The sequence below is a fragment of the Setaria italica genome, chromosome II, assembly GCF_000263155.2.
Source record: "Setaria italica strain Yugu1 chromosome II, Setaria_italica_v2.0, whole genome shotgun sequence".
Taxonomy (NCBI): Eukaryota; Viridiplantae; Streptophyta; class Magnoliopsida; order Poales; family Poaceae; genus Setaria; species Setaria italica.
The window spans coordinates 133,698-157,161 of NC_028451.1; the positions used below are offsets into that span (position 1 = coordinate 133,698).

At 47.9% G+C, this 23,464-nt stretch overlaps 4 protein-coding genes across 4 annotated transcripts; 3 read left to right on the top strand and 1 right to left on the bottom strand.

Moving 5' to 3' along the window:
• The first annotated feature begins 4,419 nt into the window (after positions 1–4,419).
• Positions 4,420–5,499, top strand: LOC101764812. Its single transcript, XM_004958771.1, has one exon. The coding sequence runs from the start codon at positions 4,420–4,422 to the stop codon at positions 5,497–5,499; it is 1,080 nt and encodes a 359-aa protein (XP_004958828.1).
• Positions 5,500–7,160: 1,661 nt separating this feature from the next.
• LOC101765213 lies at positions 7,161–8,249 on the top strand. Its single transcript, XM_004958772.1, has one exon. The coding sequence runs from the start codon at positions 7,161–7,163 to the stop codon at positions 8,247–8,249; it is 1,089 nt and encodes a 362-aa protein (XP_004958829.1).
• A 3,488-nt stretch (positions 8,250–11,737) lies between these two features.
• Positions 11,738–14,379, top strand: LOC101771670 (60S ribosomal protein L13a-4). The gene is made up of 3 exons (XM_004955269.2): positions 11,738–12,164; positions 12,271–12,358; positions 13,994–14,379. Exons 1-3 carry the CDS (start codon positions 11,794–11,796, stop codon positions 14,135–14,137), a joined length of 603 nt encoding a protein of 200 aa, XP_004955326.1. The 5' UTR covers positions 11,738–11,793; the 3' UTR covers positions 14,138–14,379.
• A 1,837-nt stretch (positions 14,380–16,216) lies between these two features.
• LOC101772074 (probable LRR receptor-like serine/threonine-protein kinase RPK1) lies at positions 16,217–18,957 on the bottom strand. Its single transcript, XM_004955270.3, has one exon. It carries the CDS (start codon positions 18,881–18,883, stop codon positions 16,715–16,717), a length of 2,169 nt encoding a protein of 722 aa, XP_004955327.1. The 5' UTR covers positions 18,884–18,957; the 3' UTR covers positions 16,217–16,714.
• Positions 18,958–23,464: the final 4,507 nt, after the last annotated feature.

The following is a 23,464-nucleotide window of genomic DNA, read 5'->3' on the forward strand; positions in this document are numbered from 1 at the left end:
TCCCCCATCGCCCACCCCTAAAAATAGGTGTCATTTGCAGGGGCTGGTCACCCCATGGCCCGCTCCTGCAAATGCTTTTCCAGGGGCGGGTCGGAAGTTACAGTAGCCTCGCTTCTTTTGTAGGTGCGGGTGGCAATTTCGCCCACTTCTAGAAAAAAAAATAGGGCACCCCGACAAATCATTTTTTTAGTGGTGCTAGTACTACACATGTCCAAAGAGAGTATTTGGAATTCCATTATATTCCATAGCTGCTGTTTTAAAGTGGGGTTCTATATATGCCTTCTTCGACATATGCCTTTTTCTTTTACAAAAGCCAGCCAACTTATTGCACTGGAGAAGCCCGGGGAAAACAACTTCAGCTTCTCTGTTAGAGTCTACATGTTTTGTCTCTTCTCATAAGAGATGCTAGCTCCAGAATGTTGTCATTCAGAAGCATTAATTCATTTCAAGGCTTTCACTACGGACGTTCCTAGTTGATAAATAGAGTTCACCAAAAAAAAACTTAATGGCTATCCCTAGTTGTGAGAACCTAGAACAAGAATATCGTAATTTTCTGATAGTCAAGTTGGACCTCAAGCTAGATCTTCCAAATCAGGAGAAGTTTTATATTTTGGGCAAAATGATAAAAGACAAACAAAGGACACATGCACATATACCTCATATATGTAAGAATACACAAGGAAATAATACAAATGAATAAAAATGAATGGAAAATGAGGATCATCTCCATGTCATTTTGTATTTCCCACGGCACGGATCTTCTTAATTACTCCCTCCGATCCAATTTTAAAATAACTATTGTTCTAGGATGCGCGAACGGGCCTCTAGCTGAGTTCGTTAGGTGGATCTAGTAGTACTTCTCAGGTCCTGGATTCCACTTCCCGTGGGAGTGAATTTCAGGCTAGGGTTAAAAAATTCCCTCGTCTATCCCACGCCAAAGCATAGGTCTAATGCCTGGCCCAAGTCATTGGTCGTCTCACATGGGCTACGGTGCCGCTATGTTAGGGTGGGGCAGAGGTTCAAGGGTTTTCTCGACTTGCGTGAGAAGGTCTTCTTATTCTTAGCAAAATACCTGGGGCTGTCTTACCCCTCGCAGGTTGAGTTTTTTTTACTGTCCTAGGATGGATGTAATCAACAAATTAGTTTTGAACATCTGTATCTCTTTGATTATTTCAAATTCACTTTTAGAAATGGTCTGGGATCATCTTCAATAGTAGTTTCAAAACAGTACACATTTGATACATTTTGAATGTGTTTAATACCACTAGTTCATCACCAAAGTAGTATTTTGGTGACCGTGTTGCTGCCTAAAATGACAATTATTTAAAGATTGGATGGAGTATGTACCTGAAAATTTTAGTTTGCCAAAAGAAAATGGTTATCCCTAGCTGTGACCGCCTTCAAGAGCATATATGTAAAAAAAAATCTCCAGCAGTGTAGAGGGTTTTTCCATCATCTGCTTGCCAGATGGATCAAACCAAGCAAATTAAAAGGACATGCATGTATTCGTCCTTTTTATCTGGTTTGCTTTTGTAGTGACCAACAAAGGGAAAGAAAGGGCACATCATTACCTGGATGCTTGCTTGGTAAAGGATGTACAGCAGCTATCAGGATGCTGACCACCCGCAAGTTGCTCCCAATGGCTGACTATGACACCTTTCAAAATCCTGCCTCTAAGCCCGGTGGACGACAGCAACATCCTAGCTTAGCCATAAGGCACAGCGACGTATTCTCCCGCCACATGCTATGATATCCGCAGACTGTGCCACGATGCGGATGCAACGTAATTCTTCAGATTTGGTTCACACAACAAGCCCATCTAATGCTACTATACCACGGCTCACCGTGGCATTTTTGGGACATTGGCTTTGGGCTTTGGGGGGAACCTACTCCTTTTAGGATTCACTTAATTACCTATATACATTAGTTAGCTACTCGTTGGCTCTTTGATTGAACTTAATTTAGCGAGCTACTTGTTCCTTTGTTAGAAATAACTGGCAATTTTTACTTTACAATATTCACTTGTTTAGGAATAGTTTCTTCCTTGAGAAAATAGTTAGTTGACTTTGAAATATAATATCTTTTCATTGTTTATTATCAAAAAGCACTTTTATAGAAGGATGCACTAAAAAAATTGTTCGCTTATGTTATGTATCGTGAACTGTGAAGAAGAATTTTTTTGACCGAAGTCAGCAGGGAAGCCCCAACCTATTTTTTTATATAATTTTTTATTCCAAATCCGTTAATTCGCTCGAATCCAGGCATGCTACCCTTTCACCTGTGAAGAAGATAGTAACCTTAGTTTTTTTTACTTTTTATGCAGCTGGATGGGCAAGCCCGTACTGATTAAATATATAAAAGAAGAAAACTAAAAGAGTTCACATACAAGAAAAGGGGAAGATTACATCAGGGAATGGATCCATTATTGTATAATCTCAATCTCAGGGAAGTACTTCAGGGGTACTTTAACAATTTTGGTAATCTGGCGAGATTTATTTTCGCCATCTGTATTGTATCCTCGCAGGAGGAGATCGAAGTAGTCCGGGCATACGCATTGCAACAAAATAAAGGGGAAAAAAAAAGCTGTTGGTGGCAGGAAATGAAAAGAGGAGATTCGGATGCGTTGCGTCGTTGGTCGATCAGATCATCAGAAAATGAGATCCCGTGTGGCTGTGGGAGTGGGGGACCAACCCAGTGGCAACAACGACGCAGATGCCGTACGGCCGCGCGAATCGATGGCTGGGGGCGGGCCCCACCGGGCAGGCAGCCTTTGCCTGCTTTGTCGATCTCCATCTCCTCTCCTCCCCTGCCCTGCCCTGCTCACCAAGCACACAGTTTATGGTGGTACAGTAGCATGCATTAACAAAAGCCACGACGTACGGGGAGGGGGAAGATCAGTAACAGTCAATGCATGACGTCGAACGAGTCATCACTCATCAGTAGCTAAAGCTGTTTACTACAGAATTTACTGTAGTTATTCATTTTTTAGCTCTAACCAAGTTGGTAAAAAGATTTCTTTTTTCATGTTGAGTTGCTCATTCCAACACATGTACATTTCCCACGCTCCAAAATCCCAATTCCTCTTCCACGTTTGGCAAGTCAAACAAGTTTGGAGAGTGTGAAGGAGCATTTGGCAAACCGGATGGGATGACCATCCGAATAGTAAGTCTGTTGGACCGTAATTTTTTAGCAGACCGTCACATTTTATCTTGGAGAGTGGAATAGCAATTCTGTTGGAGATGCTCTAAGCAACCTAGAGAAGAGAAGAAGTAGGTTAACATATATTTTTTTAACTTATGTGTAAGAATTCGTTATCTTTCTATAATGAAATTCGGGCAAGACCCTTAGTTGGAAAAGTTATGTGCAAGAGAAACAACAATGACCATCCGGGGTATCAATGATTTTTTTTAGAAAACTTGTGAGATGTAAATTAAACCTAGCGCACGGGAATAATAAGATTATTAGATCCTCCTCTTAATGAAAAACGTGCGTGCTTAGGCACAGTGGTGAGAAAAATTAGATTATTTGACATTTAGTTTGCCGCAATTTCGCTTTGTCAGACAAGTACGTGATGAAAAATAACATTTGTTGCTGTACGTACATATGTAGGCATGCACAATAATCTACACTAGATGGATACAGTAAAGGTGCTAGCTAGCTGCGATATTTTTAGCATACGGGAAGGTAGAGACGAGAAGGAAAAAGGAATAAAGGAAATAAAGGAGATGGATGTAGATTTCTATCTTATAGCTTGGGGGGCATATATGTAGAAGTGTACATACTCTCTCTCTCCAAATAATGGATGGATGGTCCAGGGCCTGGCTAGCTAGTAAATGGACCGGACCGGACCGGACTGGTCCTCTCTACTACTGTAGAATAGATCGGGCTGGGGCTGGGCTGCATCTACTCGCTGCTGCTCTAGCTCCAGACCACCTCTCTAGTGATGGCTAGTGTTGTGCTGTACGTGCGGGCTTGCAATGGCCTGGGCATATATGGAGTGGTGGGCGAGAGAGATGCATGCATGGACAAAATCTTTGACCTGCTAGAGAGATTGATGCATCAGCCGGGCGGGCGGGCTGACCTGACCTGGCTGGTGTCATCCTTGCATCATCGTGACGACGTGCATAACGTTGCCGTAGATGGTGCATGCAGTCATTGTGCACGTGTAACAAAGTGTGGAGAGAAAAGAAGTTACAGTATATATAGAAAGCCCTAGCTTGATCGATCTTATCCCGATACAATTTCTTTGCGCCGCCGCTCCGATTCCCCGATATCCCAATCTCTCTGTCGCGCCGCCGCCGCCGCCGCCGCCGCCGCCCTCCCACCGCCGTCAAGTTCTCTTACTAATGCTCCAGTCCACCAGTGTCCTTTGAATCTCTGAGCTGAGTTTCGAATCGACTAGCAGTGGGAACAACGACGATGATCGGCTGGAGGCGGTTCGTGAACCTGCTGGCGGAGAACATCAAGACCAGGGTGTTCTCGGTGCACCGCCTGAACGTCTCTGAGCACCTCTTCTACCCGTCGACGGCCGAAGCAGAAGCGGCCAGGCCAGCACAGGTGGTGTCGAGATTGGGGGCGCTGCCGCCGCCGGCCGCCAGCTTCCATGCGGCGTCCGCTGCTTCGTATAATGGTCAGCTTATCGCGCTGGCGAGCCCCCGGAGCAGCGAGAGCAGGATCCTCTGGAGCAGCCCGTTGCCGCGCACCCTCTTCTACGACTTGGAATCGCACTTCCACTACCTGCTACCAGACCTCAGTTTCAAAGCGCGCGATCCCATCGCCATCTCCATCGCCCGCCCTGATGCCCCGGAAGAGGACATCTACGTCATGAGCTCCGGCACTGCCTACGCCGGCTTCGAAGTCCTCAGATTCGGCCACTCCGAGAAGACTCGGTTACACTTTCATCCGGAGACGTGGCACTTGGAATCCCTTCCGCTGCCACCCCTGCCCGAGGGTGCCGTCATCCGCTCCCACGCGGTTCTCCACGACGGCCGCACCATCTGCGTCACGGCCCAGGACGGCCCGTACAGCGACGAAGGTCCGTACGGCACCTACCTCTTCGACACGGTGAAGCGCAAGTGGAGACGAGCGCCTGGCGGCTGGAATCTGCCCTTCTTCGGCGGTGCCGAGCACGTCCCCAACCTCAAGCTCTGGCTGGGCCTCTGCAGCAGGGGCCGCGACCTGTGCGCGTCGTCGGACCTCTCCGCCGCCCTTGACAAGTGGAAGCCGCCGACACTGAAGCATCAATGGGAGATCGTGGAGACGCACGACGACTGGCGCCCAGAGAAGGTCAGCCTCATCAACCTTGGTGAGGGTAGGTTTTGCATCTTCAAGGCCATGTATTATGCGGTGAACGAGGAATGGTTTGATGGCTTCTCTGCCCGGGCTCTGCTCACCGGCGTGGAGGTGATTTCCTCTCCAGAAGAACAAGGGCTCAGGATGGTCGAGCACAAGTCTTTTAGTTACATCTGTGACCAGGAGAGTATCGATTGGGTGGTATAAATCAAATCATTAAATTTTTTAGATGAAGGGGTCGGTCCTTGGTAGAAATCAAATCATCCATATGATGATAGTTCTTATGTTAGGCGGTGTTTGAATTCTGAAGCTAAAGTTTGGTAGAAATCAAATCATCCATACGATGATAGTTCTTATGTTAGGGGGTGTTTGAATCCTGAAGCTAAAGTTTAGTCCGTGTCACATCGAATATTTGGATGCTAATTAGAAGGACTAAATATGAACTAATTACAAAACTAATTGCAGAACCCCTAGGCTAAATCGCGAGACGAATCTATTAAGCCTAATTAATCCATCATTAGCGAATGTTTACTGTAGCATCATATTGTCAAATCATGGACTAATTAGACTTAATAGATTCGTCTCGCGATTTAGTCTAGGGGTTGTGAAATTGGTTTTGTAATTAGCCTATATTTAATACTCCTAATTAGTGTCCAAACATTCGATGTGACAGGAGCTAAAATTTAGCCCGGGGATCCAAACACCGGGTCCGGTCGTTATAAATCAAATCATCCTTATGTCAGTTGTTGGCCTTTCGAATATTTGTTTTAGTATAAAATGACTTGTGTTATCTTGTGATAATTATCACTGTATGCATCATCTGTACGTGATCAGTACCTACCTTTTGTTATCTTGTTTGTTATCTCGCGAGAACAGACGAGTGATTTGAATTTTGGATCAAAGGATCAAGTGGGTGCTATAAATCAAATCATCGTCATGTTAGTTCTCAAATGCTTGTTTTAGTATCAAACGACTTGAATTTTGGATGAGTGATTTGAATTTTGGATCAAAGCTAGCTTAGGCAGCTGGAGAAGCATGTACCAATGAATAGAGATAGATATTACGATTATTATTTCTGTTGCAAATTAAACAAGCCACGAAGCAATGAATAGTACATTGAGTTCAATTTGCTGCTGCTGAGGCGGCGCCGGCCTTGAGGTTCTTGGTGATGGTGGTCAAGCCCTCTGTGTAATTAGTTTTATAATTAACTCATATTTAGTTCTTTTAATTAGCCTCCGAATATTTGATGTGATACGGACTAAACTTTAGCTCCAGGATCCAAACACCCCTAAACTTTAGCCTTGTCACATCGGATGCTAATTAGGAGAACTAAACATAAACTAATTATAAAACTAATTGCAGAACTCCTAGGCTAATTCGCGAGACGAATCTATTAAGTCTAATTAATCCATCATTAGTAAATGGTTATTGTAACACCAAGACTAATTAGGTTTAATAGATTCGTCTCGCGAATTAGTTTAGAGGTTGTGCAATTAGTTTTGTAGGCTAAGTTTAATACTTTTAATTAGTATTCAAATATCCGATGTGATAAGATTAGGCAGCCAAACAGCCAAAGGTAATTGTTCAAGGATGTCCAAAGGACTTTTTCCAAGGGGTTAACATGAACCAATTAAATTTTGCGGCCCATGGCCCGAATAAACGAGCCAGCGTCCCTTCAGTATATATTACAATGGAAGCACGGAAAGCCGCCGCCGCGCTTCTCGTCTGCTTCAACCGATCCCACCGCCATCAAGTTCTGGACGCCGGATCTGCCCCAGGTAGGCTTGCGCGATTCTATTACTAATGCTCCAGTCCACCAGTCCTTTGAATCTCTGAGCTGAGTTTTGAATCGACTAGCAGTGGGAACGATGATGATCGGGCGGAGGCGGTTCGTGAACCTGGTGGCGGAGAACATCAAGACCGCGGTGTTCTCGGTGCACCGCATGAACGTCTCGGAGCACCTCTTCTACCCGTCGACGGCCGAAGCAGAAGCGGCCAGGCCAGCACAGGTGGTGTCGAGATTGGGGGCGCTGCCGCCGCCGGCCGCCAGCTTCCGTGCGGCGTTCGTTACTGCGTATAATGGTCAGCTTTTCGCGCTGGCGAGCCCCCGGAGCAGCGAGAGCAGGATCCTCTGGAGCAGCTCGGTGCCGCGCAGCAGCCTCCTCTACGACTTGGAATCGAACTCCCACCACGTGGTACCAAACCTCAGTTACAAAGGGCGCAATCCCATCGCCATCTCCATCGCCCGCCCTGATGCCCCGGAAGAGGACATCTACGTCATGAGCGTCGGCACTGACTACCCCGGATTCGAAGTCCTCAGATTCGGCCGCTCCGCGCAATGGTATTTACAACATCGTCCGGAGTCGTGGCAGTTGGAATCCCTTCCAGAGCCACCCCTGCCCTACGGTGCCAAAATCCGCTCCCACGCGGTTCTCCACGACGGCCGCACCATCTGTGTCACGGCCCCGGACGACCCGTACGCCGCCGGTGGCCCGTACGGCGCCTACCTCTTCGACACGGTGAAGCGCGAGTGGAGACGACCGCCTGGCGGCTGGAATCTGCCCTTCTTCGGCGGTGCCGAGCACGTCCCCAACCTCAAGCTCTGGCTGGGCCTCTGCAGCAGGGGCCGCCGCCTGTGCGCGTCGTCGGACCTCTCCGCCGCCCTTGACGAGGGGAAACCGCCGACACTGAAGCATCAATGGGACATCGTGGTGATGCCCGAGGAGTGGCAGCCAGGGAAGGTCAGCCTCATCAACCTTGGCGAGGGTAGGTTTTGCATCTTCAAGGTCATGCATTGGGTGGTGGACGAGGACGACGGGTTTGATGGCTTCTCTGCCCGGGCTCTGCTCACCGGCGTGGAGGTGATTTCCTCTCCAGAAGAACAAGGGCTCAGGATGGTCGCGCACAAGTCTTTTAGTTACATCTTGGGCAAGGAGAGGATCGAATGGGTGGTATAAATCAAATCAAGGGGTCGGTCCTTTAGTCCCGGTTGGTATAAATCAAACCATCCTTATGTGTCAGTTCTCGAAAGGGGTTCCGGTCGTACTGTTTCCCCGGTCGTTATAAATGCTGAAAAGCTGAAACGGCTAATTTGTTGCGACAGAAAAACACTGTTCGGTGGCTCATAAGCCGGCTGAATAAGCTGAAGCGAACAGGCCCCAAATCATCCTTATGTCAGTTGTTAGCCTTTCGAATATTTGTTTTAGTATAAAATGACTTGTGTTATCTTGTGATAATTATCACTGTATGCATCATCTGTACGTGATCAGTACCTACCTTTTGTTATCTTGTTTGTTATCTTGCGAGAACAGACGAGTGCTTTGAATTTTGGATCAAAGGATCAAGTGGGTGCTATAAATCAAATCATCCTTATGTTAGTTCTCGAATGCTTGTTTTGAGTATCAAACGACTTGATACAACGATAACAAATCTCGCAACAAGCAGGTCGTTGTAGTATAGTGGTGGGCGATTTTTTTTGTTTTTTGTTTTTTTTACAGTGCACGAAGTACAAACGCTTCCTTCGGCCAACCATCTACGTTACACACGCACGACGTCACGCACAGTCGGACACGTTAAGGGTGCGTTTGGTATGGATCCAGATTGTTAAAAAATATTGTGGATTCAGATTCTCTTAAGGAACGTTTCTTCCATGAATCAGAATCACTCTGTAGAATCTTTTGGCTAAAAGACTTGGATTCATATTCTTGAAAGGTTGGTAAAAAATATTATTTTATATGAAAAAATTATATAAATGGATAGGTTTTATAAAAAATATTGAGAATTTTTGTGGGCGAAGAATGATACGAATGCCATCCATTTTAAATTATTGCACTTTAAGAGGATTAGTATAAATATTTCTAGATAAAAGAGTAGGTAAGAAAGGAACAATCAGAAACTTTACCTGATTTTGTCGGTGACGATACGGAGAGATAGTTTTTTCACGCGAAATACATGCGGTGCTTGGGATTTGAACCGGCAACCTCTTGCCCCGCGCGAACCTTCCTTACCATCTCACATACAAAGCACATCTAACTAAGCAGGGGATGCTATTCTTTTGAATTCACTCGTGGGGGACCCAACACCAACCGGGACTAAAACTCAGAGGGGCTTTACTCCGGCTGGTGTTTCCAATCGGGACTAAAGAGTTACCTCAACCAGGACTAAAGGAGTCTTCACGGACCTTTAGTCTCGAGTCCAAAAACGTCCGAGATTTTTGTTGAATATGTAAGGTTGTTTTTCTACCGGGACCAATCTTATAATGATAATATCAACTCGTGCATGGTTCACAATTTCAGACTACTTCCAATTTCCTACAATAATTCGACAATCTCATTTGAAGCTTCTGCAAAAATCATATGTTGCTTTCTTTTTATGACAATCCGGAATTTCCATGTTACAAGAACTCGTGCGCCCCAGACACGAGCACGAACAATCAATCACTTGGTCGTCCTGCCATGGCAGCCGTCGTCGGCGAGCGCAGCAGCTGCAACCACGCGAACTCCTCCACGTACCCGCCGCCCCGCCCCGCCGCACCCACGCGAACTCCTCCACGTACACCTCCAAGGAAGAAGTGCGGCAGCTGCGGCATCAGCTGCATCTCGTACCGCCTCGCCCCACCGCACTGAGGGCACGGCGGCGCGGCGCCGGGCATCAGGGACCCGGACGCCACCGCCCACAGCGGCCGCCGCGAGCCCGCGCAGCCGTCACCGTCTCAGTACCGCAGCACCTGATCCTGCTTCGCCGAGACGCGGGCCTGGAACGTCGCCCACTGCGCGGTGTCCTCGTCCGCCTCGAAGGCGGCCATCCACGCGTCGTCGACTGCCGCTTGGTCGTCGTAGGCGGCGGCGTTGTCTTGGTCATCGTCGTCGCCGCCGCCGTCGCTCTGTTCTTGCGCCGCCGTCGAGGAGTCGGCGGCGTCGCGGGCGAGCGGTTGTTTTTCATCTTGTAACAACATGGCGTGTTCCGGCCACGCAGATGCCGAGGGACCATCACCGTCGCCGTCGCAGCCGTTGCCGTGTCCGGAGCGCAGGTGCCGCTCCATGTGCTTCTCGGAGCAGAACAGCCCCACCGCCGTCGCACTCCCTCTCGGCCCTCCACGTGCCGCACCAGTCGCACAGCGGCGCTGCCTCGACGCCGGTGCACCTCGCCTCGCCCCGCGGCTCCTCCCCCTGTTTTGTTTTGTTTTGTTTTTACTTTTTCGCGTGGTTCTGATTGCAAACTTGGATTTGCTCCAGAGCTAATACGGATGCTGTTGTTGATATCCTTATGAAAGATCTGAAACACCACCTGTTGTTCTGTTGGGTAAATGCACTGCTACTGGACAATACACTATTGAAAACAAGAAGAAACCGTTAGTGTTGAAGGAACTGAAGAAGCTGTGGAACAAAGAGGAACCTGACCTTCCTTGGGAGCCGGGGGGGAGTTGGCACCCTCAAATACTCTGCTCGTGGATGATTCCCCTTACAAAGCTCTGCGCAACCCTTGTTCTTCAACACTGTTAAGGTTAATGCTCAATGGTTGTAATAATTCACAAATGATCTTCTTTTGATGTTTGTATTGTGCAGCCACACACTGCCATTTTTCCTTACTCCTACAGCTACAAGAATGACAAGGATGATTCGTTGGGTAAGCTTCACCACTTACTACTACATGGAAGGTGCACAGAAATGGTACATGTTTATGGTGCTTGTGGACTAATGATGTCTTGTAAACAGGACCTGGTGGGGATCTTCGCTCGTACCTGGAGAACCTTGCTACTGCAGTGCAGACGACGTCCAGCGTTACGTCGAGGAACACCCATTTGGCCAGCTTCCAATCACTGAGAGGAACCCAAATTGGAAGTTGTATGAGCAGATGCTTGATGGTCTTTTGTCCAGGTTCTGAAGCTTTTGCTTTCATGGTCATGGCTGGAGGTTTCAGCTGTTGAGTTTTGTTCAGTTAGGCGCCTAACAGCTTTGTGTAGGCTAGTCTGCAACTTTGTCAAAGAGAGGACATGCAAGGCATCGAGTTTGCTGCAATTTTCATGGTTCATGATGTTGCTTGTACCACCAGCATGCTTCTTCCAGTGTTAATCCCCATGCATCAACTAGAGAAGCTTGTTCGCTTCAGCTTATTCAGCCGGTTTATCAGTCATCAAACAGTATTTTTCTCTCACAACAAATCAGCTGCTTTAGCTTTTCAGCCAGCTTATAAGTCCAGCCGAACATGCTATTTGATGAGAATTCTTTTGTATGTTTGTCGGTACAAATTGTATGTTTCAGGGGTTTTCAGACATTGCTTGATACTTACGTATTAGTGCATTGCTTCGGGCCAATGTGGCATGGTCTTACTGGAATCATTTCATGCCAAAGCCCACAAAGCCCAGTAGCAACGGACCCACACAACGGCCCAGCCCATGATTTCTCCTCAACCACCCCTCTCTTCCTATAAGCGCAGAGCCCGGCCGCCGCCACCTCGCCACCACAGCAACCCCCCGCCGCCGGAGCCCGGAGGGAAGTCAGGATGGTGTCGGGGTGCGTGGTGGTGGACGCCCGGGGCCACATGATGGGTCGGCTGGCGTCGGCCGTGGCCAAGGAGCTCCTCAAGGGGCAGCGGGTGGCGGTGCTGCGCTGCGAGGAGATGACCCTCTCCGGCGGCCTGGTGCGCCAGAAGAGCCGGTTCCTCCGCTTCCTCCGCAAGCGGATGAACACCAAGCCCTCGCACGGCCCCGTCCACCACCGCTCCCCGGCACGCATCTTCTGGCGCGCCGTCCGCGGCATGGTCCCGCACAAGACCGCGCGCGGGGAGGCCGCGCTCGCCAGGCTCCAGGCCTTCGACGGCGTCCCGCCGCCGTACGACCGCACCAAGCGCATGGTCATCCCCGACGCGCTCAAGTAAAGCATCCGAATCGCGTTGATGTTTAATTTGTTGCGGAATTGATGGGAATTGTTTGAATGATCATGGTTGCTGATGATTATCTCCTGTTGGTTGGTTGGCTAGGGTCCTGCGGCTGCAGAAGGGGCACAAGTACTGCCTGCTCGGGGATCTCTCCAAGGAGGTCGGCTGGAACTACCAAGACACCATCAGGGTAAGCTGCATTCTTCTAATGCCTCAATCTCTTTCTGCTGTCGCATTGTCCAATGCTTGCCCTGTACCGTTGCTGAATCGTGTTGCTTCGATTTGGTTCTAGCTGAGGAGCCTTTCAATTGTTACAGACATGTTAGTCTACTAGAATGTGGGTAGTGAGGCCAAAACTCATTTGTCAGTCAGTTCGCTTATGTCTGATTATAGTGTACATCAGAATTCTCATTTGGGCACTATTGGGTGAAATGCTGACTCTTGGTATCCCTACATTGAATTCGCTTGTGTCTGATAATAGTGTGCATCAGGATTTCTCATTTGGCCACTGTTGGGTGAAATGCTGAATCTGGTATCCCCCAACACATTGTGCTTTTGGTGTAAAGTGTAAACCTGCAAGTGTCTGATTTTGTTGATGGCAAATGTCACATGTCTTCACCTATTTTCTGCAACTGTTAGGTGCTTGGTATTAGTACCAATGAACTGTTTGTTATGTTATATCGCTTAAAATGCTCTAGCGACTGTACGCCTCAATTGTCCTTTTATTTGATGATTTGCTGGATGTATTTGTTGCATTGCAGTCTTGTTGAAAAACTTTTAAGGCGATGTGTAGCTCCAAATTGGAATTTTGCTGTCAGAATCAGCATGACTAGTATTTTTGCTGTTGAAATTTGTTCCTATTCAAGTTAAATGTTCGTGCCTCCAGTATTTCCTGTCACCGATGTTCGAGGCATGTCGTTTCCCATCTTGGACACATTTGCACTTAGTTCTTTTCATGTGGACATGATTGGAATGATGAACAAAATCAGACGGATTTCCATTAATCTTTTTTTCCCAAAATGGTGTTTTTTTGAAAGAAGAAAAAATGGTGTTTATAAACAGCTTTCCTATCAATCATGCCATTACCAAATTTTGTATGTGGATGCTGTTGGCCCAAAATTATCTTTTCCATTAACCACACATAGATGGCAGTTTGGAGGGGTGCATATAGAGATAAGGCAGGGGTAGGTAGCAGGGGTAATTTAGGAATAAGTTGCTACTACATAGATAGATAAGGTGCACATGCACCACCAACTACACCCAACACGCACATGACTTATGCTATCAGATGCCTTCTGGTTTAATTGTGAATGCACAACGTCTTTACTCTGTGTGTTGAATGTTTTTTCCAACTATGCCCAATACTCATTGGTAGCAGAAAATAGATGTATTCCTACTGATTTGACTAATGGTGATACGGACAGTTGTGTTATGGGCTCTTTTTGGCAGTCCTTGTTCTGATTACCTTGTAAATGGAGCCTTTTAGTTTCTTTTCTTGTCCCGTTTCTTTACTTCCTCCCACGATAATCCTGTGATGTGAGATAAATATTTGCTACTCTTGATGGGTACTCTCCAGTTGATGATCATAACCACCACAATCTCTGAGGCTTATAAGTATTGTTTTCTGTGCTGTAAATCTTTTGAGGCATGGTATCTTGCTCTGATCAGAACCTTTCAAAAATTCTTGTTTCTGTTTACTGAGTCTTGTGATAAGGCCTATGGTAGATGAATTTGTCTATTCTTTGCTTTGACAGCTTGAAATGTAGTGCTCATTCACATTACTAAATGTGACCAACTGACCAAAAGCTTGTGTTGCCACTGTCAGGAACTGGAGGAGAAGAGGAAGGAGAAGGCGAAGGTTGCATATGACAGGAAGAAGCAGTTGGCCAAGCTTCGCGTCAAGGCTGAGAAGGTGGCCGAGGAGAAGCTCGGCTCTCAGCTGGATGTTCTGGCACCAGTCACATATTAGGAATGGAATCAAGTTATACCCCTATGTAGATTGCGAGGTTCCTTTTAAATTGCTCTGGATAGGAGTTGTTAATGGTTCCTTGTCTGGAATTTTGCATTAGGGAGTCCCTATACCTATATATGTATGTAGTATGAGACCTGTCTTGGAACAGAATGGGTTTATACCCGTGATTGTGAGGTATGAAATTTCTGGTTGAATTGTATAGATTTGAAATTGTATCGGCCGCATCCCTGGTTTTGTCACCTGTTTGTTGAGTGCAATTCGGTTTTACCATGACGCCCTCCCGTTGAGTGCGTGAAGTGATTGTATTATCTTGCCTTGTGCGGCTGACTTGGTTTTGGTTGTGTCCCTATTGTTTCATACAAGAGCCAAGTTCAGATACCGCTAGCTGCGAGTTGTATTGCTTCTGACGGCATGATTGAACATTGAACTGTTGTCTTGTGGATCATGCAACTGCAATGACCCCTGCTGCTGGCAGGGAGGTGATGATGAACATGGAGGACATGGATGAAGGTAAACCATCAGCTCACACATTCGCACCTCCTTCCAGGAGCAATCCAAACCATGGATGAAGGTAATGCCCCTGAAATGTGGTGCAGTTGCAGAACATGTTATCACAAACTATCAGCATTCCTGTAAACTGTGTGGCTTGCTTGTATTCAGCTGATGAGGAGATGAAATTGATGGCGGCGTGGTCTGCTGTGCCGACCGGTGACCACGTCGCCGGCATGCTCATCTTCCATTCACCGCCGGCGTAATTTTGCTGGGTTCACCTCTTACCTTTCATCTGTCAGACACCGACTGAACAGCTGCTGCGAAGTGCGAATTTGCCAAGTGTTGAGGCGAAACATGAGATACCCACTTCCTGTTGTTGCTGCCAGGAATCAAAGACACTTGCTGAAAAGGCATGAATTGCTTGCACGGCTGCGCCATGTACAGACAGTCCTCGCCATGTCATCCCTCCTCCGCCGGCGCCACCTAACCATCCTTGTCGCCGAGCAGTATCTCTCTTTCTCTACATCTGTCTTGTCGACACATCTCTCTTTCTCGACGGAGACCATGGGCTTGGGCTCTCCGGAAACGTAACCCTCCGCCGCGGAGAACATTTGGGATGCCGACCCCACGACGGCCCTGAGCGCGAACGACGGCCGTGGGTAGGTCCGCCGCGGCCAGGGCGGCGCGTCGGAGACGCAGTTGGGCAGAGGAAAGGGCGGAGGCCATGGTGGGCACATGCTGCGGCGACGGAGAGCTCTCGAGGAGGCCAAGTGGACGGCCGAAACGCGGCGGCGCTCCGGCGTGGCGACCCCGGGGGTGGACGGTAAATGAGATACCGTCCTGGGTCCGTCCCGTCCGTCCAATCAGCACTGTGCGGCTCAGATAATTCGGAAATTGTCTCCTACGTCCGTTTAATTTCCCCCTCTCTGCCAGTCCATCGACGGGACGCGGACGCCCACGCGTGGCGCCGGCGAGTCCGGTGCGCCGCCGTTGCCAGGCTCCAGCGACGGAGCGCACGAGTCCTTTGCATGGCAGCGAGCCGCAATGACGGTGGCCATCGACAGCGGGGCCTGCTCTGCTCACTGCCACATGCCCACATCAGCTTCTATCCGTCCTCGGCGCGTCCGAGGATGCCACCGTCGCCGCCGGCGAACCTGCCTAGCCACCGTTTTAGTAGAAGTTTCTATCTCTGCAACTCGTCCAGTCCTCAACATTCTTGAAGCTGTGGTGTGCTCTTTGGGGCTTCTTCTGTCATGGGCGGCATCTCTCGTCAGTCGTTTCATGGAGGAGAAAACGCGAACACACACAATTCAGCTGAACGGATTTCTCGGAAACATTCCCCATGACCATGAACCACCTCTGCTAGAATAACAGCAAACGCAACACAACGCTAGAAGCAGCAGCAGCAGCAGCGGCAAAGCACTACCTCTGCATTCGGCAACTGTCAACAACAGGAGGCATCGACAGCATCTGGAATTGGCAGATACAGGCATACAGCTAGCAGACTCCCCAATTAGCACTTTAGCAGTGGCAATCACCTAATTTAGCAGATTCTCACAATCACATCAACATTCAGCTCACACATTCGCACCTCGTTCCAGGCACAACCCAAGCCATCTGCATGAACATCAGTTAACGGTAACACCACAAGCTCATCAAATCCCATACATGTCAAACTGTACATCATGTCATAAGCCATCAGCTATACTGATATATGTAGTATTCCAGAAGGCCAAATGCTTCAACAGTTCTGCAACTGTACAACATTTCAGCGGCATTACTTTTTTGTGTTCTGAAAAAAAAAGTAATGCCGCTGAAATGTTGTGCAGTTGCAGAACTGTTGAAGCATTCAGCTTCCTTTATTTTCTTTTTTTTCTACTTTTTTTTTGTTAAGGGAAACATTCAGCTTCCTGAAATGTTATGCATCCCTACAGTTGGTGGAGACGAGCCCGCTGAGGAGATAAAATCGACGGCATCTCAAGCCACCTCCTTGTTGTAGCGCGCCTCCTTTCCACAGTTGCTAACTTCCTGGGCAGGGAAAACGGCCTACCTATCAGCCTATCGGTGCTTGCCTTGCTGTTCCTAGTAAGGTGGTCGGATATCCCTTAGGCACCGAACCACATGCTTCATTGTAGGCCTAGAAGCAACAGACTCCTGCGTGCACTGGATCGCCAGGTTCAAGAACGCAACCAGATCATCATGTGGGGCCTTATCCCACAAGCCTTCAATGAAGAATTCCCGGACTCTGCCTCTTTGGACAAGCTTCAGAGCCCAGCTAACAATGTTGAAACCATTTCCATACGGAGAAAATGATGGGTCCAGCGCTTTCTTATCTGAGATCAGTTCAAGAAGCACAACTCCGTAGCTGTATACATCTGCCTTATCAGACACACGGCATGTCATTGCATACTCGGGGGCCACATAACCAAAAGTACCAGCAACATCTGTCGTCGCATGAGTTTCTGAGTTCCGGAGAAGCCTTGCCAATCCGAAATCAGAAAGATATGCATTGCATTCATTGTCAAGCAATATGTTGTTTGGCTTGACATCTCGGTGCAGGATGCGGGGGACACATTCTTCATGCATGTACGAAAGAGCACGAGCGACATCCAGAGCAATTTTGTGAAGCCTTCTCCAACTGATTGGCCTCTTAGTTCTCTCTTTTATGAATTTCTCCAAGTTGCCACCCGGCAGATAGTTGTATATCAGAAACATCTCTGAATCACTGATATGGTATCCCAGGAGAGTGACAAGATTAGGATGGCGGCACTGCCCAAGAGTTCTGATTTCTGCTTGGAACTCCTTGTCACCGTGCTGCTTCCCGATAGCAAGCCTCTTTATTGCCACAAGAACTCCAGGGGCAATCTCGGCTCGGTATGTCGGACCAAAGCCGCCATTGCCAATACAATTGCTAGCATTGAAATTTCCAGTGGCACGAACAACCGTCTCATAAGTCAGGGGGGCTCCAATATCAACATTGTCAAAAACCTTGACTTCCCTTCTCCTGAGAGAGCGCCTTGAGGGCTTCAGAGCACATTTCCTTGTGCAGATGCACAGGATGAGCCCAACTAACAGAATCACGACAATGGCTGAACCTGAAGCTATGGCAGCAATCTCTTTGATTCCCAAACCACTGCTGCTGCTGCCATCAGGAGGAGTGCCTGAGCTTGTATCACCCAGCAATCGCATACTTAATCTGGGAGAAACTGTAAATAGCTCAGTGGGTTGGCGTGATGGGTTCACACTGGAAGTAACCTCTGTAACTGAAGAAACGTTAACCACTGATGCTGATGGCATGTGAGGATTAGCAGCAGCAGTAATCTCCCCTGAAAGCCTATTGTCAAGAAGTAGAACAGTGCGATTCCGTACACCCACAAGTTCAACGGGAACAGCCCCTAATAGAGAATTGCTGGAGAGATTAAGAAATTTCAGTGCCTTCAGCTGGCCCAAATCAGAAGGTATCTCACCGCTGAAATTGTTCCTGGATAACGAGAGAAACTTCAAGTTCTTGAGCTCCTTGAGGCCTGAGGGCAATTGACCGCTGAGCAAGTTGTTGCTGAGATCCATCTTGACGAGGGCCCTAGAATGGAGGAGCTCCGGAGGCACGCCGCCGGTCAGTCTGTTCCCGGACAGCTCCAGGACCCGGAGCTTCGCGAGCTTCCCAATCTGCTGCGGGATGGAACCATCCAACGAATTGGAGGACAGCCGGAGGCGCCGGAGTGCCGCGCAGCTGGCTATCCCCGGTGGGATTCTCCCGGACAGCCGGTTCCCGGAAAGGTCCAAGCTTTTCAGACCTTCCGGGAAGGTTGCCGGCAGGCGGCCGTGGAGGGCGTTGCCGGCCAGGTTGAGCACCTCGAGGTGCCGCAGGCGCCAGACTTCTTGAGGAATCTCACCGCGGAGCCCGGCGGCGGGGAAAGAGAGCTCTCTGAGCTCGGTGAGGCGACCGAACGCCGGCGACAGCTCCCCGGCGAGGCGCCGGCGGGGTCGGGACGGCCGCGAGAGCGCCACGACGCGGCGGGACCGCGCGTGGCAGGTGACCCCCGGCCAGGAGCAGTGGTGGGCGCCTGATTCCGGCGCCCACTGGCGGAGAGGGTCGCCGGAGCCGGAGGAGAGGGCGCTCTTGAGCTCAAGGAGCGCCGACCTGTCCTGCTCCTGGGGTGGCGAGGACGCGCAGGAGGCGGTGAGAAGGTGGAGAGCGAGAACGAAGAGGACGGTGGTGGGGCAGACCGTGCCCCGGCGACGGAAGGCCATCTCCGGCTAGTCGCCGACGAGGACCTCCAAGCGGTGGTGGAAACTGGAAAGCTTGTTTGAGTTAGTCAGTGGCGAGTGACTTCGGGTCTATGCCTGTCGATGGACCGGGGTACAAGACTAGTAGTACGCGGTGGGGCCCACGGCAGAATTTTCATGGACCGAAATGGAGGACCGGAGTGCAATTTCAGGAAGATTGAGGGTGCAGACCGTGACAGATGCTCGGCTTGTGTTGTTCATTTCTGCGTTGCCGGCTTCGTGGCTGCTGCTGCAGTCCTTCTCTTCTCTGTTCGTCGCCGTAGTGCTTTCACTTGCTATCGGCGTTTTACTTTTCGTTGGCTGCTCAGTTGGAAAATCCCATTTTGGGGTGTGAATTATCCACCATTACAAGGAATTGTAAGTTTTCGGTGAACATGGTTTAGACATTTGTTGCGTCATCTCTACGTGTCATTCATTCTAAAGGTGGATGATGCTAACTAAATTTGCAAATTGTTGCCAAGAGTGGTAAGTTTGCATGCACTCCGAGTCGAAGAGCATTTGGCGCCAAATTTGATATATTTTAAATGTTTTAAAAGAGGAGCCCATGTTTTTCTCGAAAACATCAATCCCGTCCAGCCCACTAATTCACGGCCCAAACTTACGTGAAACGACCCCCTTACACGACTATGCTCCCGCTAATATGCGCCACCCTTCGTGCATATACATCAAGCTACTCTTTGTCGCTTAGCTGTAAATCTAAAACCAGCCAAATCCACAAGGTCATAGCCCATTAACGGCCCAATTGATGTGTGAGATCCAAGATGGGCGAGTGTGAGCCCATGAGGAATCTATTATGATCGCACTCGCTTGTTGAGGAAGTTGGCCACTACAAAATGGATGCTCTCTCTTTCAAGTCCTCACTCGCCCCACTTCTTTTTCATTCCTACCGGCACTCTTTCTCTTCTACCAAATTTGCTTGTTCGCCATCAATAGGAGGTTGTCAGTGGATGCCGTCATGTTCCTCCCCTCCCTTCCAAGGGACATAAGTGGTGGTTGAAGTGCCACTCTCGTCGGAGGAGGAGCTTGCGATAGCGGAGATATGATAATTTGCTGAGGTCTGATTTGGTATTTCTTATAAGTTCTGTTGAAATTTTTCATGTGAATATTGGACGTGCTAAAGCAAAATTAGAACAACAGGATCTATACTAGGAAAAATTTGCAAAATAAATTATATATATAAAAAAATTTAATCCTCATCAATCAATTGAAATTTGGCATTAGCGTCAATCACTGCAATTTCTAGTGGGATTAAATTGGAGAGGAGGATTTGAGGTTAGGTTTGAGGGTTTGGGGTTGGGTTGGGTTTACCTGTGGTTGTAGGAATAGAGGACCTCCGCGGTGGCTCGCCAGCCAACAGTGGAGGCGGGAGAGATGGCGGCGAAGCGGAGGTGGAAAGTGTGCTGCCGCAGTTGGACGGTGGGGGATGGATCCCGTAGATGGTGGAAGCGGCGGAGCCGTTTGGCTCGGACAGATTTATGTCGGCCAGAGGCGATGGGCAGTGAAGGAGGTGACGTGGGCCGCCAGAGCTGGGTGGAGGGTCGTTGCGGCGGATTCGTCGCTCCTAGCGCCGGGATCAAACGAAGGCTGCACAAGGAAGAGGATGGAGGAAGAAGAAAGAGGGATAGAAAGAGGAGGGATGGATATGGAGGGATCCAACAGTTACAAATGTTGATTAATGATAAACTATATCTCAAATGATTGATAAGGATACCTTCCCTACAAAAATTTTGTACAAAATTTTTATCACAAGATAGGAGAACTCTATGCTTGCCACAAGCTTTGCACATGGCCAGTGCTAGTAGGGTCCTAGGATTTGGGTGGAGGAAGTGTGGAGTGCACAAGCAAACTCGTTATCTAAGATTGGGATTCGGGAGGATGCAGAGAGTTTGTTAGAGGACGAGGTGAAGGAAAATGAGAAGGAAAAATAGAGTTCCAAAAAAGGAAGTAGCATGGTACAACCACTTTCTTGAACAGCCATCTATCGACAGACCCAAAATTTGTTGGCTGGTGTTTTTCCAATCCACCTTAGAGAAGCATGTGTATTGAGTTTGACACCCATATTTGATTTTATATGATGACTTGACAACATTTCATCCCTCCATTTTTCATATTAACTATGGACCCCTCCCCTCAAAAAAATATATATAGTTACCCAAAACCGTAGTAGGTACATAATACTTGGGAAACGAAAAATTCTTTCACGTGAAATTCTTGCACTCCGATTGCATTCTAGGTAGTAATGAAAAATATGATTGTTCATTTGTAAAGAATTTGGTAACTAGTTGCTAAGGCAACCACATAACAAGGATACTATGAAATAGGAAGTGCCACAACATCACAAGGATACTATGAAATAGGAAGTGCCAAGAGCAAAACTAGGATCAAGAGGTTATGAAGTATATTTTTTATTCTCAACCCTCCAACCTTTTATTTTTAAAATTTGCATCCAAGTCTCTCCATGTGTTGACCCTAAAGTTAGTCTCGAAATAATGGTAACTCCTCACCACTAAGATTCCTCTATTTTTTTATTAAAGTTATTAAATAACCTTCAACTGTCTAGTGGTAGGTGGGTTGTACAATAGAGACAAAGACTTCTTTAATTTTGTCCCGTGGACCCTCACTTATCAACACATGGCTTCCATGCAGGTAGCAATATAGAGTAAGGTAGTGGGCCACACCATTTTACCAAGATGGTGGTGCCTTGTCTCTCTTTTTGAAAAATATGGTCGGTTCCCTTAAATCATGTGTTTTGTCCTTTTGTTCTTATTTCTCTCCAGTGATTTCTTTTTATTCTTTATTTCACTCGTTTAGGCAACCGTTGCTAGAGACAAAACTTGTTTAGCCACGTCTCATGTACGTTCTATGGACAACATTATCGTGGTTCTTGCACCTTCCTAGCCAAAGAAGAGAAGCACCTTGTACATATGGAGAATGACGATATTGTGGTCGATGAGAAATCGATCGAAATCATTTGTTTCTTGTTGGTAGAAAAATGACGCGACATCAAGTCGCACACACGCGGGAGCAGTAGACGACGATTTATAGATCATAATATACTCTCAAGTGTATATATGATCTTTCTTGTTTCGATAAGAGTCGCAAGAAAGTTTCGATTGGGTTTAATTTTAATTTGTTGTTGCTTCGCTGTTGAGTCCCAAGCTAACCATACATAGGTAGGCAGCTATAATCAAAGATAGCATAGTTTATTTGTAGAATATTTAATTTTTCAAGTACTTGTTAAGGCAACAAAATCACAAGGCTGGTATGAACAGAGAAGCGACAAAAGGCATAATATGAAAGATTGTACTTACTTTTTAAGACATCAACATCACAAGGTAAGTATGAACATAGAAGTGACAAGAGCTAGCTAAACTAGGGGTGGAGAATCAACACAAAGTTAGGGGCTATAAAGCAAGTCCCTCTGTACCTTTAACCCCCAAAGTTTGGATCCTCGATTTTAAAAAATTTCTCTTCCTTATTTAAGCTATCCACCCTCATGTAGTCGTCTATCTGTTGGTAGGTGGACCGTACAATAGATACAAAGATTTAATTAGTTTTGTGATAGAATTTTTGTCAGGTGGACCCTCACTTGTCAACACATTGCCTCCATGCAAGGCTCCACGGTAGCAATGTAGACTAGGATATTGTGCACACCGCTTAGGCAAAGCGGTGGTGCTTGGTTCTCTCTTGAAGGTTGCCTTGCATCACCGTTTTTCGTCTCTTTGTTCTTTATGTCTCTAAAATCTTGTCATTTTCTTGTTTATATCACTCTTTGTTAGCTAATGATCTAGAGACAAAACTTCTCGATGAAATTTCATGAACGAGCAACATTATTGACGATCTTTGCACCCTCTTATTGCTAAGAGAAGAAGGTAACCTCGGCATTAACACGGGAACAATAGGTTCGTCGATGAAATCGAAGCAACCGTTCTAGTTCCTCGATAGCGAAATCATGCGACATCGTTTCTCAAAGTCTCACGCACGCACGCTGGAGAAGTAGAGATCACTTTTCGAGTGCCTAGTGAGGTGTGAGCGTGCAAGAAAGTCATGAGCAAGAGGGTGAGATGGGGTTGACGTCATGCCGTTTTGTTGGCTTGCAGTTGAGGCCCCATGGAAAGAGCGGCAACCTGATGACCCATCTTGCCAACTGCCACCAACTATTGCTATCCTTAAAATAATACTGTGATATTCTCTCTTCGATGCGGGCCTAGGGTCCCACATGCAGGCCTCAAGGTGAGGTGTCTGACGGGTGGGTCCCGTGCAGCCGGACACGCCTGGCCTCGGGACACGGGCCGTGGTGGACTGGTGGAAGCGGGGGAGGACGACCAGTGGCGTGGACGCCGACGTGGCGGTCGCCGGCCGTGTCGGCGACGCGGTCAACGGTCTCCCCCGACGAATCGTCCATCCGTCATCCTCCGCCGACAGCGACCGCCCCAATTCCGGCTCCGGCGTGGACGGCCACCTCCATGTACCCAGTATTTTCACAATCATTTCGAAAAAAAAGGGGGGGTGGGGTGTATTTTTCACATTCATACGCATACACTG

Bases quoted from the DNA above. Each gene is read 5' to 3' on its own strand.
- LOC101764812 (XM_004958771.1), top strand. From the start codon at position 4,420: ATGATCGGCTGGAGGCGGTTCGTGAACCTGCTGGCGGAGAACATCAAG.
- LOC101772074 (XM_004955270.3), bottom strand. From the start codon at position 18,883: ATGGCCTTCCGTCGCCGGGGCACGGTCTGCCCCACCACCGTCCTCTTC.
- LOC101765213 (XM_004958772.1), top strand. From the start codon at position 7,161: ATGATGATCGGGCGGAGGCGGTTCGTGAACCTGGTGGCGGAGAACATC.
- LOC101771670 (XM_004955269.2), top strand. From the start codon at position 11,794: ATGGTGTCGGGGTGCGTGGTGGTGGACGCCCGGGGCCACATGATGGGT. The intron at 12,165-12,270 runs GTAAAGCATCCG...TTGGTTGGCTAG, and splicing joins GTCATCCCCGACGCGCTCAA to GGTCCTGCGGCTGCAGAAGG. The intron at 12,359-13,993 runs GTAAGCTGCATT...TGCCACTGTCAG, and splicing joins ACTACCAAGACACCATCAGG to GAACTGGAGGAGAAGAGGAA.